We start from the raw sequence: 10,786 nt of genomic DNA, 5'->3' as shown, positions 1-10,786 counted from the left end.
GAATAATTCGAATGAGATTGATTTAAATTACATAAAATTGTGCTTCTGGTAAATCTTTGTAATGTTTTTTTTTTTTAGTAGAATTGTATAATTATGAGCTCCATTTTGTTTATATGTGTGATTATCCATTATTTGATCAATCTAAAAATTTAATTTCATTTTGAAATAAAAAATTGTACTAGTATATACACACACAAACTATAGATAAATACTATAATGTCTATAACGTTATACCTAATTTATTAAAAAAATAAATAAATAATATTTAATAAATTTTAAATATTTTATTTTTACTTGATGTATATTTTATTTTTATATATAAAAATAAGTTAAAAAATTTAGATACTACAATAAAAAAATATCATAAAATTTACCAACTATATATACATGGATGGCGACACTAATACATGCAGCTACATACTTACAATAACAACCTTTCCCTGTTTTCTGGTAACAAATTAAAACTTTGGGTTTGCTAATAGGTAAATATTATAGTGCTTAAAAAGTGATATTTATTTATTAAAAAAAATTAAAAATTAATATTTAATTTAAAAAATATAAAAATAAATAATTTTTAAAAAATTAAAATTTATTATAAAATATAAATGAGATAAAATTTAGACATAAACTCATAAACACTGTAAAATTGACCTTGTTAAATTGCCTGCACCTAGCCAGTTGGCTCTTCTTTCAAGAAAACATGCAAAATATCCACATGCAAGGTGTACTTCCTTTAGTTTCAAGGCGGGATCAATCCAATCGATTATTTAGGTTAAAAAAGTTGGGAAATGTTAGTAAACGATACCATCGATGGAAAAAGTGCTCTCCAAAAACCGGATAATATGAAATTTTTGTTGTATAATTTTTCAAACCAACATCTCATGCATGACAAATGATATGAACCATTATAATTTATTTTTTTATTATTATTTAATTATTAATTTAATTTTTTTAATTCAGTTATTTAATAATATATTTTATTTTATATTTTTAAATATTAATAATTAAATAATTATCAAAAATAATAATTTCTGATGTTTTTTTATATTTCTCTTTTTATTATTACTTCTAATATTATATCTTTTAAAAATTTAAACTAAAAAAATAAATATATAAATAATTATATTTTTAATATATTTTTTCATACAAATTTTTTTCTTTTTTATTTACATGAATATTTAGATAGATTTTTTATTTATTTTATGTTATTCTTTTTTGTTATTTAGAGAAATAATAAAAATTAAATTCTAAATATTTCAATTATATAAATTCCCTTTGAAAAAATTTAAATTAATAAAAAATATAGAAATAATTTATATCGCTAACTTACACCATTTAATTTGTCAAGTTTTGAAAACACACACACATTTTTATGTTATTACACAAAACTTTTATGTTATTTTTAAGGATTTAATTCATTTGTATTTTAAAAATATTTAATATATTAAAAATATGAAAAGATTAATTTTTATAACTATTTTTATAAAACACTTTGTTATGGTAGCTTAAGGGTAGGTTAATGAAACGGGTTTTTATTTTTAATATGATTATTGAATGAGTGTAATACAGTAAAATGAGCATTACAGCGTGTTATGCACAGATATGGGAGGAGTAAAAATTTTTATTGAAATCGGTACTAACATTTTTAATGAAATCCTAAATAAAACTTTTAGCAAGAGAGAGATTGTAAAAGAAAAAACAAGAATCGTAAGATCTTTGAACAATGGCTGAAACTTATTAAAAAATTTGGATATAACGATTTCGGTGAAGAAGCAACGAGGAGAGAGAGGCCAACGCAAAGAGAGAGACAAAGCATCTAGAAAACCGTTCGATTACTGCTGATCAACGGTGGGGGTGCTTGAAGAAATCGACAATGCTGATTTGTTGTTACAACTACGTGTCACGTATGCGCATGCAGGATCTTTAGTGTGGTCTGTATCTCTCTCTCTCATCCCACTTTTTTAGTCTCTCACTCACACTTTTATTCATTATGCACAAACTATTTATACATCATGAAACAGAGTACATCTCCTTCTTCCATATTTTTCTGTAATATGAAATATTTTTGTTTTTTAGTTTTTTTTTTAATGATAAAAAAGATTTTAATGGATAAGTATATTGAAAAAAAACTTGATCATTTTCTATATTTTAGTATTCTTTTTATGCCAAAAAATTATTTGTAACATTAATATTAATTATATATGATTTAATCTACTTATTTTATTATTAGTATAGTTTACATGTTACTTATAATAATAATTTCTAGTGTATTAAACAAAAACTTATCTGCTAATTAGTTAAGGACATATATAGTTTGAATTTTGAAACCTATAGGTCAGTGGGTGTTGTGTATATTTTATTTTAACATATTGTTGGTCATCCTAGTTTTTATTATTATTATTGTTGTTGTTTCTCTCGTATTTTATTACTGTTAGTGTTATTAACTTTTTATAATAATTATTTATTTATGTTGTTAATTATTGTTGTTATTATAATTACTTTTTATTATTATTATTGTTAATAAAATTATTGTTGTTATTATTATGTTGTTATTGTTATTATTTTTTGATAATATTAATATTTTATTATTATAAAAATAGTGTTATAAGCATGATTATTTATGTCATTATTAATTAAGTGTTGTTGTTAATATTTTGTTATTACCGACATTATTATTATTATTATTATTATTATTATTATTATTATTATTATTATTATTCAACTGTTACTTTTTGATAGAATTGTTAATTTGTTATTGTAATTAACATTTTATTATTGTTACTTTTATTACCTGATTGTGTATGTTTATAATATTATTATTATTTTATTATTAGTATTGTTGTTGTGATTATTATTGTTATTAATATTGATTCAAATAAAGAAGGTTCACGGTATTATTATTATTATTATTCATTACAAGATTTTTATTTGTTTATGGGATTTTTTTTGTGGAGGTTTTAGAAAACTTTCATAACATATTTTATTTATGGCAAAATATGAAATTCTATTGATTAATACTAATTTAAATTTCTGAGTCCATTTGTCCAAATAAATAATGAGTCCCTAATCTACTCAAATCAAACCCAAACCAATTTCAGTCCAAAAAAAACTTGTCCAAAAAATTAAAAAAGGAAGAAGAGTGAGATCTAATGAAACCCTAGATCTACTTGCCGCATCTCTTCGCCATTGTCACCGTCAAGCTTGCCATAGTGTTTGAGATCAGAGGGAGAGTAAGCTCGTCGTTGCTGTCATTCATCGTCGTTGCTACTTTCCAATTCTTTCAACTCTTCAACTACATTAACACTTAATTTTGCCGTTTTTAATTGCAGCGCATGAATCTCACCGCAGTCAAAGACGCCGACGAAGTCATGGAGAGGTACGTTGAGGACACGCTTGCAATCCTCCCTCCTCTTAAGGATTGCTACCGCACGTGCTGCGGCGGCGCGCCGTCACATGAGAAGCTTAGCCTCGTGGACGTTGGAACAGGTGCTGGTCTTCCCGGAGTTATTTTTGTCATAGCTTGTTCAGGTGAATTTTTCGCTGCTTTTTTTTCCTTGTGTAATTAGATTCAATTCCTTTTTTCTCTCAGATCTAAAGCTTGAGCCTAATGTGGCTTTCGTTGGTAGGTTGCATCTATGGATGATTGGGGTCTGTCAGCCTGTTCCCTGTCCAATGGCACCATCTTCTCCTTCTTTTTCTCTTGCTTTTTCTTTGTTGCATGTCTTTTGTGTTTCTTTGCCGCCTCTTAACACCGTCTCCATTGGTATGCGCCGATACTTTCCTCCTAATTTTGCTTTGTGCTAGGTTGTTGCTTTGATTATTTTTTATTCTTGATCTTTGTTTGGTTAGATTTTTTGTTCCATTAAGATCTATTATTGAGTTCTAAGTTTGTTGATCTTTGTTTGTGTTCTTTTGATTGCGAATCCACTTGATTTAAAAACTCCGAAATTTTTTTGATTGTTGTTTATCTTGGAAGATTTATTATACAGAGGTGCTCTCCATTGAAAACTATTGTTAGCATCTTTGATAGAAATCTAGGGATTTCTGGTTACATTATTTGGTGTGGTTTATTTGGTTTGGGGTTTGTGCTGTGCTAATTAGGAATTGAGATAGATTAATGGTAACTGATTAATGTTGGTGCATCTGTATTTTTGGATTTCCTGAAATTGTATGATAAAATTATTGTCCCTTATTTATCATTTATTCTGAATTCATTGTGCTCGATTTTCATCTTTCATTGGAACATTTGATCTCTCTTTCATTGAAATGTTCCAATGAGTCCAAACATGAAATGCTAGAAGCATCAATGCCATTGCAATGAGTCCAAACATGAATGCTAAGCCACCAAACAGGTACGGAGTTGGAGATGAAATGTTTCTCAAACTTATTGCACCTCCTCCTACTGCATCCATTATGGAGTACTTTAATTTCTTGCAAATTGCATTAAAGTCCTCAATTATACGAATTTATTTCATTAAAGAACATATAAATTTAGTGCTCCGTTGCTTTGCTTTGAGGATGGGTTTTAGTTACTTGTAGTCGTATTATTGGGATATGGCATAGAAGCAAAAGAAATTTTTATTTATTTATATATGAATTATTGAATTATAAGGTGACTCACATTCATATTAATGGACCCACTCATGTTGAAATTGTGATGAATGGAATTTTTGTTGTTGTTATTCGTTTCTTTGGATAACATAGGCTAATGCTTGAACTTGTTCATGAATTTTTCTTGTTGTTATTCTGTTATTCAGTTCTAGGTTTCCCAATCTCTGTTTGGGTTTCTTGGATTGCCTGTCTACTTGAATTTAATAGTTTAAAATTTTATAGTTATTTGATTATGATATTTATATCTCTCTTTTTGCGTTCTTTTTCAGGTTTTTATGATTGTTGTTACTGATTGTTATTGTTTTTGTTACTGATGGCAAGAAAGTTTCACGCCAAGACATTGAGCTGGAAGTATGACAAGAAAGTATGGCAGAAGCTGGAAGAAGAGAATGATGATTTGTTCAATCATTTCCACCCCTGTAAACACATTTTCACTCTCATTTTCTGGTACTTTTTTTTAAGTCTACCTTTTGCTATGATTGATGTCATAACCTGTATTGTTCAATTTTCTTTGAAGTGGTATCTTCCTTATTAGCAATAGTTGTGAAGAATAATTTTTCTTATTAGGTTTTGATCAACATAATGTAGCAAATACTATCTAAATTATTCCTAATATGATGTTAGCTCTACCGTGTACTTTCAGAAGAAGGTGGTTTAAGAAAATGGTTGGTTCTGCTTTTCTAGTACTTGCTACAAATTCCTATTATTAGGGGTAAAAAAATATGAATTTTCTGCAGAGATTGGTTATTTATTCGGGGATACAAGTGAGCATTGCAGGTTTTTCTTGCCATCTATTCATTCTTGTTTATTCTTTAGTTTTACCACACTTCTGCTTTTAAAATTTCACGTCTATGAACCTACTTAAATACTAATGAATTTTATATTTTTGAAATTCTAGCACATTTAAAGACACCTGAACAAGAGGTGCTCTTGTATTTATTCTTGGGTTCTGAATGCTGGATCTTGCCAACAATACTTTGCAGGTAAGGTCAAAGAATTAGAATGTGCTTCTTTCTATTATCTTTATATTGATGAAAGAAAGTAAGTTTTCTAAAAAATACTAGTCATGGCATGTAATTTGGTGGCTCCTTGTATAGTTTAGTTCTAATCTCATTGTAAAAGCAAATCAATTTCATTTGGTGGCTCCTTGACGATGATGATTCCAAGATTTCTAATATTGCCTAATACCCTCTGTTTTATTTAGGTGTACATGATTGGAGTGTTCTGATTGTGAATTATAAATATGTTAAATGTCAAGTTCTTAACTATGAATTGTAAATTTGACTAATTAAAATGAGGTATCATATTTATGTACAATTGATAATTAACTATTTGGTTGGGTTGATGAGAAAGGATTACTGTTAAATCTTAATTCCTGTGGCTGTAACAGTGGCGGCTTTGTGTTTAAATTTGTTTCTTTAACACAATTAGCAATCTTGTAGGTTATTGATGAGAAGAGTGTACTGAAAACTTGAGATCGAAAAAGAAATTGCTGAGAGAAGTTCTTGTTAGGAAAACTATATGTAGTAAGTTCTTTTCTCCAATTTTATGTTCTTTTACGATATCTGCTACAGTTTGTATTACATGCTATTGTGATGATAATGTGCTTTATTTTTCTTTTGTAGCAAATATGTGGATCCTATTAAATCGCGTTCTGATTTTAAAAATGTAAGTTGGTAATTGGCAACCATCTGATATTATCACTTTTAGTCATTCCAAAAATCTAATGGCTTTGTGAAATATATAGGCTTTCATGTACTCAAAAAGAACAATGGGTCTTTACAAAAGATTCTTCAGGAATCTTTGAAAAAGGTAACCATGTATTTATTTGAGATGCTAATAATGAAGTGCTAATAATGATGCTAATATATTTGAGATGATAATAGGTAATCCTCTTATTTTGATCTTGTGAAATTGGATTCATATGCTAGAATAGGGAGAAAAAATATAGCATCTGGTTGAATAACCATCTTTTTGTGAATTTGATTTCTTTATAGAAAGTAAGTTGCAAAAGTTCTTTTTGTAGAAAGTCTCCTATTAGAAGAAATTGATATCAATAGGAACTTGGAGTCACTATCAAAGTCGAAAGATGATAGCACCATGCCTACAATCATAGCCTCAGTATAACTGAGCGAAACTAGAAACTTTTTATCCATTTGAAATTTGAGATGTGATGTATTAGGAAAGTTTGCCACCTTTTAGAAGTAGTTATTGATTTAGTTGAGCTATTACTAGTTGTTTTACATCTTGGTAAATACTACTTGTATTGATCTTTTTTTCCGGTTAATCTTTTTATTTTGCTTATTGGTACCTTTATTGTTTGATGATACAAGTATACAACTGCAAAATTTACAAAGCCTTTTATTTTATATGTATTCGCAGCTATATGTGCCAACTTTGATCCAATGGCAATGTTGCCATTTGCTTCTTATGTGGTAAGCAATCATTTAATTGAAGATGGCATAATATGGATTTATAATTAGTGTTAGGAAGAATAAAACAGGATTTCACACAGATGCACAATATTCATGTATGTGTTGGTTAATACTTAATAGACGCAAGTGTCTTGTTTTATATTTTAAATTTTTTGTGTGTTAAATTTTGTTCAAATAGGTAATATTTTAATTTTCTTCTAAATTTTTTTATTTAAAGATTTCTTTTAAATGATAATTGATTAGTAGTATAATAATATAATTTTAGTATCTAGATTAATTGTTTAAGAATAATATTGACATATTTTGTGGAGGTTGAAACCCCACATGAATGTGTCTTTTTTTTTTTAAATTAGAAATTCTTTTTATGGGGGGTTCTAAACCGCCACAATGATTAACCAAAAATTGCCACAAAACACTAGCATAAAACCCCCACAAAAGGGTATAGGAAACTGCCACTGAATGGAATTGTGGGGGTTGTGAAAAACCGCCACAAAGGAGCTCGTGGCACCTCAAATTTTCGAGGTTTTTGAAACTGCCACGATCTTTTTTGTGGGGGTTTGAAACCTCCACAAACAAGAAAAAAACCGCCACAAATAAGCAAAATCCTTGTAATGATTATTATTATTATTATTATTATTATTATTATTATTATTATTATTATTATTATTATTATTATTATTATTATTATGTCTTTTAAGGTTTTAAAATAATTGGATTGAAACACTTATATGCTCCAGTGCCATACGATCGAAGAGTGAAATTCTATTTAAGAGATGCTGGCTTTTATAATGTGTCTCAAATTCGAAAAATTGTAGGACAAACGGCCCTGATCAATACTTTAGTAGAAAGGTGGAATCCAGTTACTCATACATTTTATCTTTCCATAGCTGAATGTACTGTCACTTTAAAAGATGTAGTATTGATTCTCAGAATTTAAAAAAATAGTCTACCAGTTACAGGGCCAACTGCCAGCAATCACGAACTCATGCAACAAGAATGCTTGTTGAACTTTGGAGTTGCACCCACAACGAGTAATTGTAGAGGTAGCTTTATGAAGCTAACGTGATTGCGTAAAATTAAACATGATATAATGTTGACTGATTATGAGGCATGGAGTGTTATACCAGGTGCCACATCATGTTGTTATTTGGTACGACATTATTTCCTGACAAGTCTGGTGCAGGAGTGTATTGAAAATTTCTACCTTTACTCCGTGATATTCCTAAAATTAGGATATACAGTTGAGGATTAGCCTGTCTTGTCCATTTGTACAGGTCTTTGTGTAAGGCTATGCAATATGATTGCAAGGATTTGGATGGGCCGTTAACACTGCTGCACGTATGGGTTTGGGAGCGAATGCCTTTTCTTGCATCAATGCGTCGTCCATCGACATTTCCGTTAGCTTATTGGTAAGAGCTTTTGTTAAATATTATAAAGTTTCAAATTTATATTAATGTTATGTAATTAAATAATTTTTATGTATTTTATTAATGTAACATTTTAATATCACATGTAGAATGAGTATCATTGTCTTTCGACGGAGTATAAACGCTTGACACCTGCACATGTCAGGCATATGCTTGATAATATGCAGAATGATAACGTATGTAAATTAACACTTATATGAATTCCTCGTGTTGTTAATACTATTAATGATTATTGTTATTATCATGATGTTTACCAAAATGCATAATTCATGCTGTCACAGTTTGTGTGGGACCCATATAGTCCGCGGATTCTAGGCCCCGATTTCGTGCTACATACATGATATCTATGAGGATCCACACTTTTGGTTGTCACCGTCTCCTCTTAGTTTCTTTGAGTGCATTGAGTGGTGTCCAACTAACAGGGTTAAGCGACAATTTGGGAGGCGACAAGATAACTCCGGAGAACCCGAAGATTCTCGGAGATGCACACAACAAGTTGTTGATGGGTCCAAAAAATTTGAACCAGGCCAACCAGTAGAGTGAATGGATTAACTTGTGGCAAAACAGACAATGGGATGTGCTTGGTACTGAGTTTGTTGAAAATTTTGAGCCATCACATGAGTATATTGATTGGCACCATCGACAATATGCCGATCATTTACAGTTGTCCGCTTGATTTCCTCTACCACCACCACCATCATCACGTTTGCCATCTCCACCACTACTAACATCACTACCACCACCGCCGCCACCACCACCACAGGCACGTCCTTTGTCACCACAATTACAGGAAACTATGGCAGGATGGTCTCCAACTGATCAACAAACAGAGCTGCTAAACATGTGTACACAATATCTATATGTCCCATCATTTGAGGTAGCACATAGTCATAACACTGCCGTTGATAGAGGCAATGGCAGAAACTGTTTGGGATCAGATTGTTGGGTTCATACAAGACCAAGGTACGTCACAGATGTCAAATGTGATGAACCCAACCCAACACCCTCCACACCAGCAGGAGCATCTAGCTCAGCTGGTGCAACAGCCACTTCGGGTGGTGCCTGGTAGATTTTCTTTTGATGCACGAGTATATGGTCCATCCAGTTCATCTCATTTAGCAGCTAGAATGTCACTTGATTCCAGTAGGAGTGAATGGGGTCGAGGTATTTGTCATGAGTACAACTCTGGAACTAGTGCATATAGTCCAAGAATCGATCTTAACCTCATTGATTCATCAATTCAGGAGACAGATGAAGAAAACCAAGTTGTCTCTCACAGATTTGGTGCATACCATGATAAGATGGACTCTGGTGACGAAGATGATAAGGAAAACGAGATGGATGATGATGGTGGTGATGAGGCTGATGATGGCGATGAGCAACTGCAGGCTAGAACCGGAGGTAATTCAATTATAGTTATTGTTGCATGATATTGTAGCGTTTGTTACCGTTGATAATGGTCTTATTTCTATTTTGTTAATCACATGATATTTAGAGTTTATGCTTAATTATGTTGCTTAATTATTGTTGCATTGTTCTTAATTATGAAAAAAATTGTTATAGTCCTATTATGTCAATTAGAATAAATATGGTGTATTTGTTGGCAGACCATTGAAGAATTGGAAAAATGCTATAATTTGAGAGTAAATCCACCACATTGAAGCCAAAATAAATATACTCCATCAACAATTAAGAAGCCTATGTCTAATAAATATAAAAATGTGGTTAATACTGTTAAGAAAAAATTTAGCAAGTGTGAATGGTAATTTCACTACAAATTGTAAGACTTTAGAAAAAAGTCCTATCTTTGTACTAAGTAATAACTATGTTGAATTGATAATTATTATATGTTGCCTTAAATATTTATTCTTTTTTCCCACTTTATGCCAAATTAACTTGAATAGAAACAATAGACACTTTAGATAATAACAATCATTAATAAAAATAATCTCCAATTGTTTTTATAAATTACAAACTAAGTGTCTCATGTAATACATTATTACGGTGTTGCTCAGTCGCATGAACTAGGTCTGGCACCATGGGGGCATCTACTACGACTATGACCCTCGCCTTCGCAAAGCCTACAATATCGTGAACCTCGCATTGATCGTGTGTCCATCTCATTCAAGAAACGAGTTTATTTGGGACAGCCTTTAGTGACTCTCTTTAATATTTGGATTAGCTATCATCCTTGGTCCTCCATACACAGGCCACGTTGTCGAATTGCCCAATGGCCTAAACCTCGCTCTATACACCTTTCGAATCTCATCCATCCGATAGATCTTGTTTACATATACTTGCTACTTAAGATGT

The 10,786-nt window shown here is 30.6% G+C and overlaps 1 protein-coding gene across 35 annotated transcripts; it reads left to right on the top strand.

The window, feature by feature from the left end:
• Positions 1-3,042: 3,042 nt before the first annotated feature.
• On the top strand, positions 3,043-10,333 carry LOC112770731 (uncharacterized). 35 transcript variants are annotated; one of them, XM_072225506.1, is made up of 15 exons: positions 3,043-3,230; positions 3,330-3,528; positions 3,627-5,058; positions 5,349-5,388; positions 5,510-5,594; positions 6,054-6,137; positions 6,237-6,279; positions 6,359-6,423; positions 6,994-7,046; positions 7,784-7,895; positions 8,000-8,089; positions 8,321-8,455; positions 8,563-8,649; positions 8,755-9,874; positions 10,081-10,333. In XM_072225506.1, exons 14-15 carry the CDS (start codon positions 9,388-9,390, stop codon positions 10,086-10,088), a joined length of 495 nt encoding a protein of 164 aa, XP_072081607.1. In that variant the 5' UTR covers positions 3,043-3,230; positions 3,330-3,528; positions 3,627-5,058; positions 5,349-5,388; positions 5,510-5,594; positions 6,054-6,137; positions 6,237-6,279; positions 6,359-6,423; positions 6,994-7,046; positions 7,784-7,895; positions 8,000-8,089; positions 8,321-8,455; positions 8,563-8,649; positions 8,755-9,387; the 3' UTR covers positions 10,089-10,333. The 35 variants fall into 35 exon arrangements, 34 of the variants coding, with proteins under 34 accessions (XP_072081607.1, XP_072081592.1, XP_072081589.1 ...); XR_011876348.1 differs by lacking the exon at positions 10,081-10,333 and having other exon boundaries at positions 3,074-3,230; positions 3,627-4,352; positions 4,937-5,058; positions 8,755-10,039; XM_072225507.1 differs by lacking the exon at positions 7,784-7,895 and having other exon boundaries at positions 3,074-3,230; positions 3,627-4,352; positions 4,937-5,030; positions 8,000-8,196.
• The last annotated feature ends 453 nt before the right edge of the window (positions 10,334-10,786 follow it).

Source organism: Arachis hypogaea, chromosome 18 (genome assembly GCF_003086295.3).
Source record: "Arachis hypogaea cultivar Tifrunner chromosome 18, arahy.Tifrunner.gnm2.J5K5, whole genome shotgun sequence".
Lineage (NCBI taxonomy): Eukaryota > Viridiplantae > Streptophyta > Magnoliopsida > Fabales > Fabaceae > Arachis > Arachis hypogaea.
This window is presented reverse-complemented; position numbering and strand designations above follow the sequence as displayed.

Excerpts from the sequence above, each read along its gene's own strand:
- LOC112770731 (XM_072225491.1), top strand. The coding sequence starts at position 9,388 with ATGGCAGAAACTGTTTGGGATCAGATTGTTGGGTTCATACAAGACCAA.